The sequence below is a fragment of the Capricornis sumatraensis genome, chromosome 17, assembly GCF_032405125.1.
Source record: "Capricornis sumatraensis isolate serow.1 chromosome 17, serow.2, whole genome shotgun sequence".
NCBI lineage: Eukaryota > Metazoa > Chordata > Mammalia > Artiodactyla > Bovidae > Capricornis > Capricornis sumatraensis.
The window spans coordinates 63,783,409-63,806,918 of NC_091085.1; the positions used below are offsets into that span (position 1 = coordinate 63,783,409).

General features: G+C 35.6%; 1 protein-coding gene across 2 annotated transcripts in view; it reads left to right on the top strand.

The window, feature by feature from the left end:
• Nucleotides 1–16,379: 16,379 nt before the first annotated feature.
• Nucleotides 16,380–23,510, top strand: part of TAOK3 (TAO kinase 3) — an 83,524-nt gene continuing 76,393 nt past the window's right edge. For both annotated transcript variants that reach the window (XM_068990272.1, XM_068990271.1), the window contains exon 1: nt 16,380–16,499. In XM_068990272.1, coding sequence (XP_068846373.1) covers nt 16,380–16,499 — 120 coding nt within the window. The remainder of the gene's footprint in view (nt 16,500–23,510) is intronic.

Consider the following 23,510-nt stretch of genomic DNA (forward strand, 5'->3'; position numbering starts at 1 on the left):
TTTCACTCAGAATTCTTTCCACTGAATCAGGATGCTTGCAATCCACACTGCAAGTTTCTGATCGTTAATTCAATTGAGACCATAATGACACCAATGCATTGCTGCTAAACTATTTAGAAACTACTTGAACCATGCTAGATCCATTCCAAATCTAAAATTCTGATTATAAAGAGAATGTAAAAAATATACAGGTTAACTTAACAATTACCAGTCATTTGGTTCATTTTATTGCTGTACTGCACATATTTTCTTTTTTCAAAATACATTTCCAAGGACAGAAAAACAGGGAACTTTATATATATATATATACATATATATAATTGGCATGAAGCAAAAGCCAATTTATTTTAAAATTTAAATTTAACTTCTCTCTCTTTTTTTTTTTGGTCATGCCACATGGCTTATGGGATCTTAGTTCCTGACCAGGGACTGAACCAGGGCCATCAGCAATGAAGATGCAGAGTCCTAATCACTGAACTGCCAAAAATTTTATTTTGAATTTTATTTCTGATACTATTCTTTTGACTATTCATCTTAATTTGTTAAACTCAGAGAAGTCATTTTTACCTTTTGATTATATATAAAATGGAGTGAATGCATAATCATAGAAATACTGTATTTAGTACTTATATAATATCACTAAGGATTCAACTTTAAATATTTCTCCCAAATTTTATTCTCAGCCTTTCTGTCTGCAATTTTTGCCAAAGTTACCATCATTCCCTCTTGAGTTTCTTATCTACCTTACACAAATAATTCCACATCTGAATCTCTGACTCCATTGTTTCCCCTGAACTTCAGCCTGTATTTATTTTCTCCTGCTGTATATTTCTACCTGGATGCCCATCTGGCACTTAAACATCATTTTGGCTGGGATACACTTACCATCTTTCAACTATTAAACTTGTGCCTTCTGCTGAATTCCCTATTTTTGTTTATAGAACAGTTATCTTCTCTTTCACTTGATCTTAGAGCCTCAGAGCTAACTTTGACTTTTGTATCTTTTTCATGTTGTGTAGCCCATCAATTGCTGGTTCTACGGCCATGTTATTACTGTCTTATTCTTGAATCCGAAGACATGGTACTTGCCTTCTGGTTTCAATTTTATTCCCAACGTTATAGAAGAAGATTATCATTCTTTCTTGCTTGGTAGCCCTAACTTGACCTTCCTGCTCTAGTGTCCTATTTCAGTCCATTCTTTTAAAGACATTTTTAGCTTACTTTTTCTATTACAATGGAGAAAATATAGGAAATACAGAAAGGAAAAAGAAAACAAAATGCCTATATTTCCAATACCCAAAGATAATCACTGTTAACATTTTGGTCTATATTCTTCCAATTTTTTTCTGTGATGTGTGCATAATGTTTTTAAATATACTATTTCAATTCTAACCTATATATTACTCCCAAACAACTAGAGTGTCATTCTTGAAGACTAATTTTAATATCAAATGATTTCATTATTTACAGTTAAAAAGCTTAAAATTCTTTGCATGGTATTCAGTCTTGACCTGGACAATCTATATCCTTTAGACTCTTCCAGGTTTGTTTCCAAAGGATCCTATCCTGAACCTGCAAAACAACCCCTTTAGTTACTTGCCAGTACATGCTACAAGCTGCAGTTATTTCCTTTTCATAACATAGCATTCCAAATGCTATTTCTACCATGAAGCCATCAATCACCTGCCCATCCCCAACCTCTACTCCTTAGAGTTAGAAGTTCTCTTTCCCTCTTTTGAACTTCTGTAGTACTTGGAACATGCACTTATTCTAGATAATTATTTTCTGGTGAACACATTTCAGGGTTATGTATTTTTTAACACATAGCATGATGTCTTTAAGCATAGCAGGTATCCGGTAAATGATGAATGAATAGTTAGACACTGCTTTGGGGTCATTATACCATTGATTAAACTCATAAGAAAACTAAGATTTTGTAGATGTAGAAAAAGCTTAAACATACAGGACTTAGAATAGAAGGAATTGAGTAATGAGACAGAGTTAAAAACTGAAATGCTCTAAATCCAAGTTTGTTTCTTATCCTCTGGGCTATGAATGAGTTCAGTTCAGTTCAATCAGTTGTGTCTGACTCTTTCAGACCCCATGAACTACAGCATACCAGGCTTCCCCATCCATCATCAACTTGCAGAGCTTGCTCAAACTTATGTCCATCGAGTCAGTGATGCCATCCAACCATCTCATCCTCTGTCATCCTGTTCTCCTCCTGCCTTCAGTCTTTCCCAGCATCAGGGTCTTTTCCAATGAGTCAGTTCTTTGCATCAGGTGGCCAAAATATTGGAGTTTCAGCTTCAGCATCAGTCCTTCCAATGAATATTCAGGCCTGATTTCCTTTAGGATTGATTGGTTTGATCTCCTTGCAGCCAAGGGACTCTCAAGAGTCTTCTCCAACACCACAGTTCAAAAGCATCAATTCTTCGGTGCTCAGCTTTCTTCACAGTCCAACTCTCGCATCCATACATGACCACTGGAAAAACCATAATTGTAGATTGGAGGTTCCTAAAAGCCCTCCTTGAGTTTGTGGAGCAGGTTTTGCTAGAGTGGCTCATAGAACTCAGAGAAACATTTAGTTACATTTACCGGTTTATTATGTACTTAGTCCAATTCTTTGTGACCCCATGGACTGTCTCCCTCCAACCTTCTCTGTCCATGGCGATTCTCCAGGCAAGAATACTGGAGTGGGTTGCCATGCCTTCCTCCAGGGGATCTTCCCGACCCACAGATCGAACCAGGGCTTCCTGCATTGCAGGTGGATTCTTTAGCAGCCAAACTCCCAGGGAAGTACAATCAGTCTTTGGTCACTGGTAACTGAACTCTGTCTCCAGTCCTTCCCTTTTCCCTTGAGGTCTGGGATTAGGACTGAAAATTCCAATTCCATCAGGTTTCATTCTTCTGGCTATCAGCCCCTATACTAAGGGGTTTTCTAAGCCACCATATTAACATAAACTCAGATCCCTGGGTCAGGAAGATTCCCCTGGAGAAGGGAATGACAACCCACTCTGGTATTCTTGTCTGGAGAATTCCATGGACAGAGGAGCCTGGTGAGGGCTACAGTCCATGGGATCACAAAGAGTCAGACACAACTGAGCAGCTAATACATACACACCTAACACACACACACACACACACACACACACACACAGAGGCATGGTTGGAAGGGACTTGTCATGGATGACAAAAGATAACTCCTTTCACTTTCCTAAGTTACCAAAATATTAAAATATTAACTGATTCTACTTTATCTTATTTTCCTTCATGATATTTCGTAGTACCTGACATAGCAATATTTATTTGTCTCTCTCCATTAGAATGTAAGTTTTATAAGAGTAGGAAAGAGCCTAAAGCTTTGTCAGTTCTGGGCAGATATTAAGCAATTCATAAACATTTTTGGGACGAATGAACATCTGAATAAAGAAATGACTAAAAATAATTTGAGAAAACATTAGCGGTCTGAGTACTTTTCTATAAGGAAGCTGAATATTAATCAGATTTAAAAAAACCTGTATTAGAGAGTAAATTATGTATATTATAATCATTACAATTTTTATACCACACGTGTTTAAGTTGTGCAAAATGAAGGCTTCAAAAGATTGGTTAAATCCATTCGAATAGTTCAGAATTTATGTAAATGTAGACACTATTTTTATAGTGGTCTTAATTTTAAAAATGTACTGTTTTCCCAAAAATGAATGCATAATTTAAAGTTTCTCGCCACATATAAAACTATCAGGCAAAACAAAACCTTTTGGTATTAAGTTTAAGAAATCTAAAGGAACAATTCCTTTCCCATTTGTCTCTCAACCTAAACTCATTTTGTTTTTTTTTTTCTTTTTTTAAGAGGGGGAGAAAGTAATATTTTTTTTACTTTTTAAGCACACGTAGTCTTAAATGATGACTATGATTGTTTTCATATAATTTAATATCAGTTAACTCAGAAGTAGTCCACAAGGTATGATGATAAGTCCCAGATACTTCTGCATTATTTGCTTAAGTAGAAGTTAGATGATCACTAAAATCCCCTTCCAGTTCTCAAATTCTGTCACAATTGGCTGTGTGATCATTTGGCATAAAGAAAACACTTCATTTTCACAGTGAAAGTACCATAAAAATGGTTCGTTACCTCAGCATAACAGTTAAGTATTAGTGACAGACAGTGGTAAAAACTATTCAAAACCAGTTTTCTGTTATTTTCTTTAAAGATAGTTTTAAGTCTGTGTGGGAGGTTGTATTATAAGATCAGAGGATGAAAAATATCAGAGTAGTCCTGACTTTGAAAAAGTCCGATCACCAATTTGTACTTTTTTCTTCATTGCTGTAAAATGAAGATTTTACCTGCCTCTGTGTACTTTCTGGGAACAAAATAATGAATACAGTAATAGAAATTTACACAGGCAGATTTACTGTGAAACTTACATTTCAGAGCTCCTTATTTATACTGGCTCCTAAGGTCCTATACCTTATTCTTGTATGGAAAGTTTATAAAAAAATATTTCTTAAAGAGACCTCCAAATTTGTATCCATAATAACTGAATCCACCACTATTTATTCAAGTATATTTGGAGAAATAGTGACTGAGAAGTTCAATCTTAAATTAAACTTTTCTTATCACCCTCCAAAATAGAAAACTTTTTGGTGTTTTGAAGTCTGATTTAGGCAGCTTGATTCAGAAAAAAAGTTTTCTGGAGTGAAAAGTTAGAAGGAATTTTAATTTGGGAAAACAGTACTGCATAAGTGTGCTTTAAATTTTTTTCATTGAAGGATAGATAACTACAGAATTTTGTGGTTTTCAGTCATACATCAACAAAAATAAGCCATAGGTACATCCATGTCCCCTCCCTCCCATCTCCCTCCACACCCCTCCCTTCAGCCTGTTAACAGAGCCCCTGTTTGAGTTCCTTGAGTCATACAGCAAATTCCCACTGGCTATCTGTTTTACATATGGTATTGTAAATTTCTATGTTACTCTCTCCATGTATCTCCCCTTTTCCATACTCTCCTCCCCCATGCCCATAGATCTGTTCTCTACATCTGTTTCTCCATCGTTACCCTGAAAATATATTCATCGGTGCCATCTCTTTAGATTCCATATATATGTGTCAGTATACAATATTTATATTTCTCTTTCTGACTTACTTCACTCTGTATAACAGGCTCTAGGTTTGTCCACCTCTTTATGCATAAGTATGACTTAACACTGAACTTTTCTGAGATTGAGTTAAAAAAAGTTGTGAAATGTTTGATCTTTAAAATTCTTTCCTATATGAAACATTCTTTTTATTTATTTTTAATTGAAGTATAGTTAATTTACAATGTTTTGTTAATTTGTGCTGTACAGCAAAGTAATTCATTTATACATATATATATATAAATTCTTTTCCTGTCCTTTCCAATTATGGTTTATCACAGGATATTGAATATATTTCCCAGTGCTATATAGTAGGACTTTGTTGTTTTTCCATTCTATATATTGATACAGTAGTTTGCATCTGCTAATCCCAAACTCCCAATCAATCCCTCCCCTACTCACCATCCTGCTTGGCAACCACAAGTCTGTTCTCTGTGGCTGCGACTCTGTTTCTGTTTCGTAGATAAGTTCATTTGTGTCATATTTTAGATTTCTGCATATATGTAGCATCCAATATGAAGCTTTCTTACTTCCTTTCTTAATGCTGAAATATTGTGGATTTTCAGTCTAGTTGGCTCCAGGTTTATTGTTGCAGAAGTGTGACTACAACATTGAAAAGCAACTAAGATCTTCTCTGAATCATCTTTCTTGAAAGTTTCTGGGAAAAGGGAAAACATGAAAAATATTTATATTTCTGCTCTCTATCAAGTGTATATTAAGTTAGAATGTCTGTGAAAAATAATTTATTTGATTATCACTGTTGGAGGATTTCCATTCCTCAGAATAAAGCGTGAGGAAAAGTATTTCAGTTCCACATCTCTGATGCAATCTTTTCCTCTAAGCTAGCTGGATTGTTCAGTTGGCCCAAGAGCTTGAGACCTGAAATTCTACATTCTTGGCACAGTTCTGAGTTCTCACTATAAATTTAATACCTGAGGTTGCAGGAGGTCAAGGAAGAGGGGGGAAAATAATTTCATGCATATCACTTAATCTTCAGTTAATTCTTACAATGTTATCCTCTTGGAAGGAAAAATGTTCTAGTTCAGCTTTTGAGGGAAGGATGAATTTAAAGATCATTTCCAGTGTTAAGATTGGAGTGGAAAAGGGAAGGAGAGTCAGCAGATTTTTATAGACTATCTGTTGTATAAAGATGCCACAGGGACCAGCAGTTCCACTCCTAGGAATATAATTAAGAGAAACCAAATATGTGTACACAAGTGATTATAACAGCAACATTCATAATAGCCCCAAAGTGGAAACAACCCAAATATCTATCAACTTATAAATGGATAAACAGTGTGGTATATCTATACAATGGAATTCTCATCAATAAAAAGAAATATTGAGTCATGCTACAACATGGGTGAATCTTAAAAACATTATGCTAGGGAAAGAATCCAGTCACAAAAAAACCACATATTATATGATTCTATTCAGATGAAATGTTCAAAACAGGGAAATCTATAAAGACAGATTAGTGGTTGCTAAGGCATGGAGAGGTTGGGTGGGAGAGGTTAATAGTTGAAGGAAATAAAACTTTTTTGTGGTGATGAAAATGTTCTAAAATTGTCCATGGTGATGCTCTCACACATTGGTGAATATACTAAGAGCCGTTGTTCACTTTAAATAGACGAATCATATGGTATGTGAATTCTATCTCATGAAAATGGGGGAATATGGTGATTAATCAAAACATAGATTTACACATGTATCCTCCTCTGAAGAAAGCACTTGTCATCCAGTTATACTACTTATACCAATATTTAAGTATTTAAAACTGAAAGCAAAAAGAGAAAACAGTCGACCTTAGAAGAGAGGTGACATTTAGCTAGACTGTGAGAATAGTTGGGATGTGGATATCTAGGTAGAGGGATTAGCATAAGCAAAGACAAAGGTAAGATGAGGCAACTGTAGTAATTCATTTTTTCATGAGGTTTGAGGCCAGCTCTGAATGTTAGTTAGGTAAAGTTAATGTTTCTACTGTAGGCAGTATGGAAACATGGAAGTATTTTGAACAGAGCTGTGATACTATCTTAACTATGCTTCAGGAAGATGATTATAATAATAGTGTTTTAAAGATGAATTCCAGAAAAGATAGACTAGAGGCTAAAAGAGCAGAAACAAAGGAGAGAGATAACAAATGCTAATAGAAAGGGAAAGTGAAGAACAGATAAAAAGAAATATTGACACACACTTGTGATTTAATTGAATGTTAAAGAAAATGAGAAGGGAAGAGTCAGAAAGTTGATGTGAGCCATTTAGTAAAGCGGTTCAGCGATAAAGAATCTGCCTGCAAGACAGGAGACACAGGTTCAATCCCTCAGTCAGAAAGATCCCCTGGAGAAGTAAATGGCAAGCCACTCCAGTACTCTTGCCTGGGAAATCCAATGGACAGAGGATCCTGGCAGACTACAGTCAATAGTGTTACGAAGAGTAGGACATGACTGAAGTGACTGAGCATGCATGTACATTTAGGGAAGAAGCCAAATAGATAGTTGAAAGAATGGGACTGGGGTTTAAAATGATGGCCAGAAGTTTCTACTGACAAAGTGTTACTTGAAACCATTAAGTGGACAGAAATTAGGATAGCAGCCTACATCACACAGAGGCCTTTGGGTAAATACCTGGAGGAATAAAATTGATTTAGAGATCAGAGAGAAGAGGAGCTACAGAAGGAATAATGTGGAAAAACAGGAGAGGACAGTTTCAGGGAACCCAAGGGACATTTATAAATAAAGAAGGAAGATGGTTAAATGGAGGAAAAAAACAGAACTTCTTAGGTGTAATGGATAGACTTTAGGAGTATGGTTTTCAGCCCTAATGCCGTGTGCAGTATTCTAGTGGGGGAGGGGGAATGATAAAACCAAGAAAGTTTAATTCCTAGAAGTCTTAAAGAGTTTATTTTAAAACATTTATAGATCTGTGTAACTGCAGATGGAGAGAGTACCGATTTTAAGGAAAATTATGTAAAAATGAATAAGTATTTAGAGAGAAGAAAAATACTCAGTGTGTGTGTCCATAGCATTAGAAAAATATTTTCTAAGAGAGAACACCTCCTGCATTTAAAACTAGTCAGGACATGAAGATATTAGTAAATGCCTTATTTTAAAACTACTTTCTCAGAAATTTCGCAACTAGTCTTCATATAACAAGGAATGTTTTAGTTCCTTGAAGCTAAAGTCAGACTAGATTAGCAGGACATACATGCAGACATTGTAGTTTTTGACTGGGTGATGCTTAGGTAAAATGTGATGCTGAATTCAGGTAAGTTTTAGCTACCAGTTTATCTAAAGCATTCCACAGCCATAGAATCAGAGGGAATAACAAAATAATGAAAAATTAGTTTATAAGTATAGATGTAAGAGGAGATTAGGATATCCTCTGCAGGAGGAATGTGCAAATGGGAGTCAGTGCCTTTTTTTATAGTATTTTTCCCTCTGTAGGGATTTCATCTCCAAAGCTAGTCAGGTATCCCCAAATTATTTCAATATACGTAAATTTTAAATTATTATATTCTTTGACCCAATAGTTCTACTTCTAGAAATACATTCCAAAAAAACCCAAAATGTAAATGGACAATAAGACAAAGGTCTTCAAAACACAGTAACCTTTAGTATTTGAACAAAAGATTGAATACAGTCTTGATTTCAAATTGTGGAGAAACAGTTGTGAATGAATTGTGGCGTTTCCATAGATAAACATGGAACAGCTTTTAAATGATCTTTGTGAATAGTTTGCCATGTTTGGTGACATGGCAAAATGCTAATAATCTAGAGTTAGATAAAAGAGGTTGACTGGTGGAATCATGTGTATAATATGATCTCAGAGGTATAACAAAAAAAATATATGCATGAAGAAATAAATATGTTCATGAAGAAAACAATCCCAAATTGTTAATGAAGTTTTATCCTAGTAGGATTATAGATTTTTTTTTTCATAATGGTGGATATTTCCCACTCTACATTGGGCATGTACTTCTTTAATAGATAATAAAGAATTATCACTACCCCTCAAATCTGAGAGATGAGTTATAGAGAGACTAGGAAAGGGAAGATAGATGAGTCAATTTAAATCATCATGCCTATCAGAAAAGCAATTCAAAATATAAACCTTAGTGACAGAGAATCAGTAACATCACTATATGCTGTCAGATTAGTCTTGTCTACTGGTAGCCTTTATTGAGTTCCTTAGACTCAGACAGACCAGTGGAAGCCATACTGTAGATTCTGAAATCTAAGGACTCATTTGTCTCCCTGGTGTTGTTTATGCCAAAGTAGCCTGGGTCTTTGTTGCGAAAATTTTACCTTTTACATTTGTCATCCACAAACTGATTAAGATAAAATTTTAACTTTGTAATATTACATTTGTAACTACTTAAAACTGTCATGTTATCAGTTACTGCTTCTTGAATTTTACCCCATGATTACATATTTTATTCTTCTTTTTCCATAGGTGCACCATAAATACAAAAGACTGAAGTTATAAAAGAGAAAAAAAAAAGATTGCTGCTATAATGACTCTGAACAATACAGTATATTTTGTGCCATATATGAAAAGGTATTGTCTATAGATTTATAACTTAGCTTTCTCCTACAAAATGGGAGCAAATGGTATTTTCTGGTTTTTCTACAGTGAACTTTTATTATATTTATACAAAAAATTAAAAGGAATTAATAAAATTGGGATAAAATATTCTTTTATAAAAATGTTTTTGTTTCAAATTATTTCCTTATGAAAGTGAAAGTTGCTTAGTCATGTCTGACTCAGCAATCCCATGTACTATACAGCCCATGGAATTCTCCAGGCCAGTATGCTGTCCAGAACAGCCAGAAGCAGTTCCCTTCTCCAGGGGATCTTCCCAACCCATTTTCATTATCTTCGATGATGGCATAAAATATGGATAATTACCTGGCTAAAGTTATTTTATTTTTATTATTGTTATTTACAGAAATATATATTGCTTTTTGTTGTATATTTATAGCTTTTGCTTCATAATTCAACTTTGAAATAATTTTTTTTTCATGTTAAAGTAACAGGCTTTGCAAAACATTTAGAAAGTACAAATAAGCAAAAAGAAGAAAATAAAAAATAACCTGAAATCCCAACTCCTACCTCAGCTAAAACACAAGGCTACAAAGAAATTCAAATTTGTAGGTGAAAGAAGCCTTGTTTCCCATCTTCACTGTTGCCTGTCTCTTGTACTGTACCTTATTTATTGTTCTTGTTTAGTCAGTAAGTTGTGTCTGAGTCTTTTGCGACCTCTGTCTTTGGGACACCTGGCTCCTCTGTCCTTGGGATTTCCCAGGCAAGAATACTGGAGTGGGTTACCATTTCCTTCTGCAATGTATCTTCCCGACCCAGGGATTGAACCCATGTCCTGCATTGGCAGGCAGATTCTTTACCACTGAGCCATGTAGGAAGCCCACTCTACCTTAAACCCTGCCTCATTTACTAAAATAAATCAAAGCAAAACAAGTAGAAACTGCCTTGTAGAAGAATAACACTTGGTCAGAGAATTCCCATTTTATTCTTCCAGGGATGTATAAAGATGACTGTTTCCTTATGCTCTCACCATAAAATGTATCTTTTCTTTATTACTTTATCAATTTGGTGGGTAAAATGAGGTTTTTTTTATTTTACTTTATACTTCTTTGATTACTATTGAAATTATATATGTTTCATATCATTAATAGACACTGCTTTTTTTCTTCTTTAATTTCCTGTTTATGTCCTTTGAGTGTGTGGGTTAGTATGTGTATGTATTTATATGTTTACTTATCTGATGTTAAGAATAAATTAACTGGGACTTATTTTGCAAGAACAATCTCTACTTGCTGTTCAATTTTATTTATTTCAACTTTTTAAAGCAATAATTATTGACATACTGTAATCTGAACATATTAAGTCACAGTGTTTTAACGTGTGTGTGTATGTGCATCCATCATCATAATGAAGATAGTAAACATATTCATCACTCCCAAAATCTTCTCATATCCTTTTTCAATCCCTTCCTCACAGCTCTTCTCACCCTAGCCCTGTCCCTAGGCGACTACTGATGTGCTGTCACTCTAGGTTAGTTTGCATTTTCCAGAATTTTATGTAAATGAAATCATAAAATATATTCTCTATTTTTATTCTGACTTCTTCTACTCAGCATAATTATTTTGAGAATTATCCATGTTGTAACATGTATCGATAGTTCATTTTATTTCTGAGGTGCATTCCATTGTCTGGAAGTCCCACAAATTTTTTATCCATTTATCTGTTGATGGATATTTGGGTTGTTTCCAGTTTTAACTATTAAAAATAAAACTGTTATTAACTTTTGTGTGCTGTGCTTCTTAAGGACATTTGCTTTCATTTTTCTTGGGTAAATACCTAGGAGTGGAATAGTTATGTCATATGGTAGATGTATGTTCAGTTTTTAAAAAACTGCCAAATAGTTTTTCAGAGTATTTCTACCACTTTTACATCCCACCAGCAGCATCTGAGAGATATAGTTACCTCAAATTCTTACCATCACCTGGTATAGTCTGTCTTTTTAATGTCAATCTTTCTAATAGATTTGTAGTAGTATCTTATTGTGGTCTTAATTTGTACCTCCCTAATCAATAATGATATTAAGCATCTTTTTTTTCCCCTTAGCTGCCATCCATTTATCTTTCTTGGTGAAGTGTGTGTTCTAGTCTTTTTCTCATTTTTATCTCCAAATATTTCCTTAGGTCCTTTCTCTCTCTCTCCTATTCTCAGACCCCTATAATGCAAATGTTGCTGTGTTTAATCTTGTCCCAGAGGTCTCTTAGGCTGTCTTCATTTTTCATACTTTTTTCTGTGTTTTGCAGCAGTGATTTCCACCATTCTGTCCTCCAGGTCACTTATCCGTTCTGCCTCAGTTATTCTGCTATTGATTCCTTCTAGTGTATTATTCATCTGTTTGTTTGTTCTTTGGTTCTCATAGGTCTTTGGCAGACATTTCTTGCATCTTCTCCACTGTTATCCCAAGATCCTGGATCATCTTTATTATCATTATTCTGAATTCTTTTTCTGGAAGCTTGCCTATCTCCACTTCATTTAGTTGTTTTTCTGGGGTTTTATCTTGTCCATTCATCTGGGATATAACTTTCTGCTTTTTTCATTGTGATTAACTTTCTGTAATATGGTTTTTGTTTTAGCCGCTGTGGGACTATGCTGCTTCTTGCTTCTTCTGTCTGCACCCTGATGGATGAGGCCAAGAGGCTTGTATAATCTTCCTAACAGCAAGAACTGGTGATGGGGAAAACTGGGTCTTGCTCAAGTTGGCAGGGCTTTTGCTCAGTAATGCTTTAATCCAATTATCTGCTGATGGTGAGGTTCCACTCCCTCCTGTTAACTGTTTGGTCTGAGACGACCCAGCCCGGGGGTCTAAGGACTCTGTGGTAGGATTAATAGCTAACTCAAAGAGGGTTTACACCAAGGGGGACCTTCCCAGCCTAATGCCACCAGTGCCCCTGTCCCTGTGGTAAGCCCCTGTTGATCCACGCCTCTACAGGAGACTGTCCGACACTAGCATGTAGTTATGGTTCCGTTACCTGTGGAGTCACTGCTCCTTTCCTCTGGGTCTTAATGTGTGCATAATTTTGTTTGTGCCCTCCAAGATGGGAGTCTGTGTTTTCCCCAGTGCTATGGAAGTCCTATAATCAAATCTTGCTGGCAAGATTCCCTGGGGATTCCCAGTCCCTTTGTTGAGTCCTCATGCTGGGAAGCCTAAAGTGGGGTTCAGAATCTTCACAACAGTGGTATAACTTCTTTGGTATTATTGTTCTCTTTTGTGGGTCGCCTACCCAGCAGGTATGGGATTTGATTTTATTGTGATTGCACCCCTCTTCCTGTCTCGCTGCAGGTTCTTCTTTGTCTTTGGATGTGGGGTATCATTTTTTGGTGGGTTTCAGCATCCTCCTGTCAATGGTTGTTCAACAGTTAGTTGCAATTTTGGTATTCTCACAGGAGGAGATGAGCGCATATCCTTCTACTCTGCCATCTTGAACTGAAAGTCTCTCACCCTCTTTTTCTCATTTCTAAAATTGGGTTGTTCATGTTTTGAGCATTCTTTATATTTTCTGAATGCATATCCATCATGAGACATGTTTCTCAAAGACCTTCTTGTAGACTGTGGCTTCATTCTATTAACCAGGTCTTTCAAAAAGAATATGTTTTTAACCTAATTTAACCTTTTTTTCCTTTATGGATTGTGCTTTTATTTTTTAGACTTTTTTAAAGATTGATTTATTTAGTTAGTTATTGTTATTATTTTGTTGTCTGTGGTGAGTCTTCATTACTGCATGAAGGCTTTGATACTGGAAAAGACACTAATCCTGGGAAAAAAGTTGAAAATGTTAGTCACTCAGTCCTGTCTGACTCTTTGTGACCCCATGGACTGTATGAAGGCAAAAGGAGAAGGAGGTGGCAGAGGTTGAAATGGTTAAATAGCATCTCCAACTCAATGGATATGAATTTGAGCAAACTCCAGGAGATAGGAAAGGACAGGGAAGCATGGCAGGCTGCAGTCCATGGAAGGTGCAACGAGTCAGACACTACTTAGTGACTGAACAACAACGACAGAAACAGTTCTATCCAAAATTTAGATTATATTGTAAACTAAAATTAAGCTAATTTGTTTTTTAAATGACTACTTATTACCTACTTCGAAATCAGTGCTCATTGTTTTTTTGCATTTGTCCAAGTAACCTTCCCAGTATAGAAACTTAAATACCACTGCTGATGCTCTAAGTACAGCAGATCACACCTAAATGAATATACTTCAAAAGCAAAATTATTGTTGCATAAAAAGGTAGCAGCTGAATTGTAATATATTTTAACACATATTTTTTCACCAAACTTTTCTCTCTGAATCTATATAGTATCAACCACCCCCTACCCCAAATTAGATATCAGTCTACAAACTCCAAAGCACATTGCATGTCTTACCTCTATTGTCAGTCATGTATCTGGGATAAATATGTAGTCTCTCCATAGGAAAAGCTTTCATCATGGAAGTCAAGGAAGATCCAGCTGGCATGCTGGCTAAGTGACATTTTCCAGTTGCCTATTGCAGTTGTCATCAACTAGAGAAAGTATCTATGTAGCTAATGGTCAGGAAGGATATATACTTCGCCTTGCAGTCTTACAGACTGTTTGATTAGCCCATTAATGGGAGGATCAATTCAGAATAATCATGTTTATATTTCTTTAGTCCTGTTTTGGAAATTTTTTCTTTTGAGTTTTTTTCCCCTTATATAATTGATAATTTATCAGTTCATTCTCTTCTCAAAATCTGTCACTGATATTTTGATTTTCTTATCTTTACTTCCCATTTGTTTCAGTTATCTAGGACAGAAGTCTCTCTGTTATATTTTATTTGTTTTTGGTTTTTTTAGCTTTATGTTTTTATTGGAGTATAGTTGATTAACAATGTTATGATAGTTTCAGGTGTACAGCAAAGTGAATCAGTTATACATATACATGTATCTATCCTTTTTCAAATTCTTTTCCAGTTTAGATTGTTACATGATACTGAATTGAGTTCCCTGTGGTATATAGTAGGTCCTTGTTTATTATCCATTTTTAGGTATAGCAGTGTGTACATGTCAATTCCCAACTCCCGACTATCCCTTCCCTGCACCCTTCCCCTCTGGTAACCACAAGTTCCTTTTCTATGTCTGTGAGTCTGTTTGTTTTGTAAGTACGTTCATTTATATCATTTCTTTTTAGATTCCACTTATAAGTGGTATCATATGATATTTCCCTTTATCTGTCTGTCTTACTTCACCCAGTATGACAATCTTTAGGTCCGTCCACGTTGTCTCAAATGGCATTATCTGTTTCTTTTTAATGGCTGAGTAATATTCCATTGTATATATGTACCACATCTTCTTCTTCCATTCCTCCCTCTATGCATATTTAAGTTACTTTCCTATGGTGGCTGTTGTAAACAGTGCTCCAATGAATGCTGAGGTGCATGTATCCTTTTGGACCATGTTTTTCTCTGGTTATATCCCCTGTGGGATTGCAGGGTCATCTGGTAGTTTTATTTTTTAGTTTTTCAAGGAGCCTGCATACTGTTCTCCATAGTGGCTGTACCAATTGACATTTCTACCCTCTCCAGCATTTATTGTTTGTGAATTTTTTGATGATAGCCCTTTGGACTGGTGTGAGGTGATATCTCATTGTAGTTTTGATTTGCATTTCAGATATAATTCTGATACCGTACAATTCACCCATTTAAAGAGTACATTTCAGTAGTTTTTAGTATATGAACAATTTTACAACCATCACCACAATGAATTTCAGAACATTTCATTATACTAAAAAGAAAGCCTGTATCCTTTAGCTGTCAACCCAACTCTTTCACCTCCTAGCCCTAGGCAACCAAAAATCTACTTCCTGTCTCTCTAAATTTACTTGTGATGGATGTATTATATAAATGGAATCATACAATACATAGTGTTTTGTGACTAGCTTCCTTCACTTAGTGTAATGTTGCATCTGTGTTGTGGTGTATATCAGTACTGCATTCCTTTTCATCCCTGAATAATATTCCATGGTATTGAGATACCTTATTTTGTTTCACCAAGTGTACATTTGGTTTGTTGCTGAATAATGCTGCTATCAATATCCATCCAAGTTTTTGTATGGACATGTGTTTTTATTTCCCTTTGGTATATACCAAGGAATGAGAATTTCTGGATCAAGTGACAACTCTTATGTTAAGTTTTTGATGAGCTCCCAATCTTTTTCCCAAGATAACTGTACCATTTTACATTTCCACCAGCAGTTTTGGAAGGTCCAAATTTCCCCACATCCTTACCATTACTTACTATTTGACTTTTTGATAATAGCCATCCTAGTGGGTATGAAAATGGTGTCTCATGTGTTTTTAATTTTTATTTGTCTTATGACTAATGGTGTAGCGCATCTTTTTATGTTTTAATGGCCGCTTGTATGTCTTTGGAGAAATATCTACTCAGATCCATTGCCCATTTTTCTTTTGGATTACCTGTCTTTTTATTAAAATTTATAAGACCAAGATGCTTTTTAATATGAATTTGTAATTGCCACCAAACAAAATGTATAATTTAATGTCAAACCTTATTTTCCTACAGGTACTGAAATTTTACACCCTCCCCCCTCAAATATTTGTCAATGAGAGAGAAAGCTGATTGGGATTTCAAAAGCAAAGTGTTTGCACATATTGGTCATCATGCGGAAAGGCGTGCCACGAGACCCAGAGATTGCTGATCTGTTCTATAAAGATGATCCTGAAGAACTTTTTATTGGTTTACATGAAATTGGACATGGAAGTTTTGGAGCAGTTTATTTTGTAAGTGATTAAAAATTGTTTGGATCAAATTATGAAAGTTTAATTTCTGTACATTCCAACTATTACTTGTGAAATGCACATGTTTTTAATGTTTATTCTGCAAATTAAATGATGTCTACAGTCCAGGCAAATAGTCTTTTCTGAAAAGCCAGTCCTAGAATTCTACACATAATTCAAGTCAGTGGTATCTATATCAAATGACTCTGCTCTCAAAGTGAGGCAAAAACATTATAAGCTTGAATTTGAACTCCATGCATTTCCCTTACATGCCATGTTCTTTTCTGCCTCGAGGCATTTATATATGCTATTCTTCCTATTAAGAATTCTACTCGTTATTTCCCCATTCCTGTCTAACTCTCATTTTTTCCTACAGATATCAGCTTAGGTGTTAAATCCACAAGAAAGCCATTTCTGTTCAACCCTCCATCACTGAATTAAGACTTCGTTTATGGTTTCATAGCCCCCTGTGCTTATACTTTGTTGCATTTGTCACAGTTATAATTGTATAATTATGTGTGAATTTTTTTGATTCATCTATGTCTCAGTAAACAATAAGCTCCATAAGGACAAGAGTTATATCTACTTATTGATTGCTATATCCCCAGTAACTAGTATAATATGTCTGAGTAGTAGGATGTAAATGACATCAGTAAATGATGGATAGATGGGTGGATGGCCAAATGGGCAACCACTTAGATGGACTGACAGATTTTTAGTAGAAATCATGTTAACCCAGTATCTTAGGTTAAGGTGTACTTGGCCTAGCTCCATAGAGTCAATTTGAATTCCAAGACTTTAGCTTCTGATGAGAAGAGTGAGAAATGATCAGCTAAGTGTTAACATACCTCATTCACCTAGTTCACTTCATAAAAAATGTACTTCTTTATTTCAATAACTGTAGAAGTTTGCATCATCAAATTAACACATACTTCCTTAAGAGTACTAGTTCATTAAAGCAAGTAATATTTAAGTATGACTTATTACCTATTTCTCTTCCAAACCTGTTATCACATTTTTTTTTCTTAAACAGTATTTGACTCTTTTTTAAGGATCCTTTATGTCCTTCCATCTAGATAGGGCTTATCTTTAGTTGTCCTTCCAAATGCGATTATATTAATTGCATCTTGAGCTCATCCTTTTGTTTCTAGCCAAATCTTAAGCCTGAGTTTTCTCTGAATGCTCTCTCATTCCTTCATGTCTATACTCAGCACTACCACCACTCCTCTTCCCTCACCCCCATCTAATATTTGGCTCCCACTCAAGTACATTTTACCATTAAGTACTACCTTCCAGGGCTGAAGAGGATGCTAATTTTCTAGTTAATACACTCACGTTAACCTTTGAGGTTATAGTAGTATTTACAGCCCAATCAAAGTCCTGTCTTTCTCATTCACTGAGACACAGTTTTTAAAAAGGATTCTTAAAATTACAATTATATATACAGTGTACATGATACATACACATATATATTTTAATATATAATTTAAAGAATAATTAAAAGGTAAATCCCTTTGTAACCACCAGCCAGCCATGCTGAGAAATAAAATATTGCCAGCACCCAAAAGCCCCTTTTTGGTTAGAAGAATACACTATGCTGAATTTTGTTATGATGACTTCCTTGTCTTTATATATAACCCACTTACTTCTCCACCCCCTAATAATGTAATTTGGTTTTGCCTCATTTTGAGCTTTTTAACTATGGAAGCATTCTGTATACATTTGGTTGTGACCTGTTTGTTTTGCTTAGAGATACTTTCTTCAGTCAGTCATCTTTCTTACTGTCCCTCTATTATTTTATGACTAATTCATTATCTCAGAATCTCTCTTGGTTAAAGAAAGAGAGTGGTTCCAATCTCTGTTTGACTCTTCAGATTTAAAAAGCAGCCAGACCCTTCTCAAAGTTCTCTTTTAGAATAAATACAATAAACCAAGAATGCTTTGAAACTTACTAACAAACAGGCTGTTTGTGTTAGGGGTTAAATGAGACCTACTTTGCTGTAGAAAACCCAGTACTTTTTGGACTAAGTCCTGTCTGATTAGCTAGAGTACACTAGTTCCCTCTTATCCACAGTTTCAGTTATCAGTGGTCACCCTCAGTCCAAAAGTACTAAATGGAAAAATCCAGAAATAAGCAATTCTTGAGTTTTAAATTGCTAAATGTTCTGAGTAACATGATGTATTTTAAAATGTGTTATTTGTTGATAATGATAGACTAGAGAAATCACAAAGATACCTCGATGGCTTTGATACTGAAATGTAATCATTAAATATATATTGCCTGTATACAAAAGTGTATAGTGCAGCCCCATATAAACCCATAAGGCACATAAAAAAATAGATTAAAGGGAAATTAACTGATACTTTACTATAAAACTTAAAAAAGCTTTAACCTTTTATCTAACGTAGTCTCATAGGCAGAAAATGGATTTTCTCCTGTGCCAGTCCATGTTGCTCCTCCCTATTAATAGATTCTTCCTCTTGTCACTCATTCCATTATAACTGAGAAGACTATCATCTCTTACAACTGCTGTAACCTCCAAACTGATCTCTGTGCATCCATTCTGGTCTCTGTCCAGTCTTTCGGCCACACCACAGAGAGCTTGAGGGTTGTTGGGGAGCAGAAATATGTTAATATAGGCACATCACCTTTTCTCTATAAAGTCTTCAGGGATCTCCTCCTCTGTCCTTAGGTTAAGTTCAAATTCCTTACTGCATTCAGCCTCTAAGGTCCTTTATGAGGTGATCCCTCTATACCTGAACTATTGTTGTTCAGTCACTAAGTCGTGTCCTACTCTTTTGTGACCCCATGGGCTGCGGCATGACAGACTCCTCTCTCCTCCACTATCTCCGGGAGTTTGCTCAAATTAATGTTCATTGAGTCAGGATTGCTATCTACCTCTCATCCTCTGCTGCCTCCTTCTCTTCTTGCCTTCAGTCTTTCCCAGAATCAAGGTCTTTTCCAGTTAGTTGGGTCTTTCCATCAGGTGGCCAAAGTATTGGAGCTTCAGCTTCAGCATAGGTCCTTCCAATGAATATTGGAAGAGTTGATTTCCTTTAGGATTCACTGATTTGCTCTATATTCCCTCTTATTCTCATTGCTGTAGCTAATACATAAAAGTTTTCTGTTAATCATCCATCATAGGATCTATACTAATTATGATTTTATTTTTGTTGCTGTCTGTGCTACTAGAAGAGAGATAGGTACTTGGCATACTTACTCACAATTCTATCCCTAACATTTAGCCCAATACCTGCCAAATTTTGAACGCCTAATAAATACTTGAGTTATGAAGTACTCAGAGAATTTGGCACTGCTTATTAGTACTTTTCTTGTGGCAGAATCATATTAGCAAGCTGTAAAGACCAGAGTCTAGCAACCAACATTTTCAAAATTTTTATACCTCAGCACTATAATTCTGTTAGGTTTTTTGTAGTTTATAACTTTTACACAGAATGATGCCAGGGAATATGTTAAAAGTGAATTGTATGCTGGCACTGCTCTTGTAGAATCAATCAGTTAAGAATATATATTATTTTCAGAGAAAATTGAAACTGTTGATGAAATATCTCTGTGTATTTGGATTTACATAAGTAATTTAGAATTTAGTAGCAGTAAAAATGAAATAATGAAAAACTATTCAAGGAAAATAAGGGCAGAACATGTTCATTTTTGTATTCACTTAAAGACAGTTATAAAGTTTCTAGGGTTCTAGTGTTGCCTTGTTGAATTCAGTATATCATCCATAATCTACCTAAAGCAGATAATTTAGTTTTGTTTTTCTGGGTATAAATGCCTTTTAGTTTTAGTTGAGGCTTAATAACTAGGGCAAAAGGAAACGCTTACATTTTAATTCTTATATTTCTCCATAAACTAGCAAAGAGTTGACAATAGTCTAAATGTAGCTGGAAATGGTTATGAAAATATTAGAAGCACATATGTAGTAAGTTCTCAATAAATATATTTTGAATCGGTGATCTTGATTAACATTACTGAGACCATTGAGACAGTTGGAAGTAATAATGAATATAAGTTTCAAGAATAAAACTTGAAATGTTTAGAAGTCGTAATCATTCACATTTCATGCAAAGATGGGCTCAACAAAGGACAGAAATGGTATGGACCTAACAGAAGCAGAAGATATTAAGAAGAGGTGGCAAGAATATACAGAAGAACGGTACAAAAAAGATCTTCACGACCCAGATGATCACGAAGGTGTGATCACTCACGCTCTTCTAGAGCCAGACATCCTGGAATGTGAAGTCAGGTGGGTCTTAGGAAGCATCACTAGAAGAAAGCTAGTGGAAGTGATGGAGTTCCAGTTGAGCTATTTCAAATCCTGAAAGGTGATGCTGTGAAAGTGCTGCACTCAATGTGTCAGCAAATTTGGAAAACTCAGCAATGGCCACAGGACTGGAAAAGGTCAGTTTTCATTCCAATCCCAAAGAAAGGCTATGCCAAAGAATGCTCAAACTACCACACAATTGCACTCATCTCACACGCTAGTAAAGTAATGCTCAAAATTCTCCAAGCCAGGCTTCAGCAATACCTGAACCATGAACTTCCAGATGTTCAAGCTGGTTTTAGAAAAGGCAGAGGAACCAGAGATCAAATTGCCAACATCCGCTGGATCATGGAAAAAGCAAGAGAGTTCCAGAAAAATATCTATGTCTGCTTTGTTGACTATGCCAAAGCCTTTGACTGTGTGGATCACAGTAAACTGTAGGAAATTCTGAAAGAGATGGGAATACCAGCCCATCTGACCTGCCTCTTGAGAAATCTGTATGCAGGTCAGGAAGCAAGTTAGAACTGGGCATGGAACAACAGACTGGTTCCAAATAGGAAAAGGAGGATGTCAAGGCTGTATATTGTCACCCTGCTTATTTAACTTATATGCAGAGTACATCATGAGAAACGCTGGGCTGGATGAAGCACAAGCTGGAATCAAGAATGCTGGGAGAAATATCAATAACCTCAGATATGCAGATAATATCACCCTTGTGGGAGAAAGTGAAGAAGAACTAAAGAGCCTCTTGATGAAAGTGAAAGTGAAGAGTGAAAAAGTTGGCTTAAAGCTCAACATTCAGAAAACGAAGATCATGGCATCAAGTCCCATCACTTCATGGCAAATAGATAGGGAAACAGTAGCTGACTTTATTTTTCGGGGCTCCAAAATTACTGCAGATGGTGATTGCAGCCATGAAATTTAAAGACGCTTACTCCTTGGAAGGAAAGTTATGACCAACCTAGACAGAATATTAAAAAGCAGAGATATTACTTTGTCGAAAAGGTCTTTCTGGTTAAGGCTATGGTTTTTCCAGTGTCGTGTATGGATGTGAGAGTTGGACTCTAAAGAATGCTGATTGCAGAAGAATTGATGCTTTTGAACTGTGGTGTTGGAGAAGACTCTGGAGAGTCCCTTGGACTGCAAGGAGATCCAGCCAGTCCATCCTAAAGGAGATCAGTCCTGGGTGTTCATTGGAAGGACTGATGTTGAAGCTGAAACTCCAATACTTTGGCCACCTGATGCGAAGGGCTGACTCATTTGAAAAGACCCTGATGCTGGGAAAGATTGAGGGCAGGAGGAGAAGGGGCCAACAGAGGGTGAGATGGTTGGATGGCATCACCGACACAATGGACATGGGTTTGGGTAGACTCCGGGAGTTAGTGATGGACAGGGAGGCCTGGCGTGCTGGGGTTCATGGGATCGTGGAGAGTCAGACATGACTGAGCGACTGAACTGAATCATTCATAAATCAGTATGATGGGATCAGAAATCCCATTGATAGTTTCCTTTCTCTGTACTAAAACATTGATTTCTTTTTTTTTTATGTTTCAGTTTCAGTTCTGAATTTTAACTAGTGTAAAATGCATTAAAAATGTCCCATCTATAGATAAATGGAAATGTTTTTCAAATTTCAAGTCTTTGCCTAGCCATCTAAGTGATGATAACTCTGTAAATGTGAAAAATACATTTTTATTTTAGGGTGATTCTTTTTTCGTTTCTCTTGTTCCAAATAAGCATTGATAATAAATAACCTTAATAATATTGCAATTAGATAATACTGTTGGATTCCACTTGTGTGGACCTTTTTTTTTCTTTCTATAAAGTATAAGGATTTGTTTGTTATAAATTCCTACTATAAGTTAAAATTCATCATTGTTTTAGTGTTTTCTAAGCCTTTCCCAGGCTCCTTAAGCTGCATAGTACATAGATTCATACCCAAAATACCTGCTTTACAGATACAGTCCCTCTGTTATTGTATTACTGGATTTACATCAACTTTTCTTTGTTGTTACACAAGCATAGTCTTAATATTGCATTTTAGAAACCAGCAAAATGTGAGAGGTTTTTACTCTAGGAAAAGTCAGTCTGTACCTTCTAAATGAATAAAATACTAAAAAGTGCCTGTACAGAGTCCTGCCGATTGAAAACTGTAACAAGTGGATACCTTGTTTTTATAATAGGATACTTGTACCTGAGTGCTTGTACAAAAAAAGTTTAGTCAGTTTACATTTTCTCTGCATTTTGGAATAAGACTCTGGGGTTGAATTCTTTTTATACCATTATTATTTATTGTTGAAATTAATTTTTTTTAATTAGAAAACATTGCTGTATCTGAGGAACTTTTCTAATTATATTTAAGAAAACTGATTAGAGATTTTTCTCTAAAATCGGTGACCTTGTTTTACCAGAGAGTGAATTCCAATCTTTTACTTCAGAAACACTGCTATAGCTTTATAGCCATGTTATAATATTTCCATTTATCTATAGATGGGACATTTTTAATGCATTTTACACTAGTTAAAATTCAGAACTGAAACTGAAACTTTAAAAAAAAAGAAATCAATGTTTTAGTACAGAGAAAGGAAACTATCAATGGGATTTCAGTTTTTCAATAGTCCACAATAATAATATCACAGAACCAAAATAGCTTCCTTAACATCAAGGATATGACATTGATGTGGAGCCCTGTTAATAAAGAAGGCTAAGATTAGATAATCTTCAATGT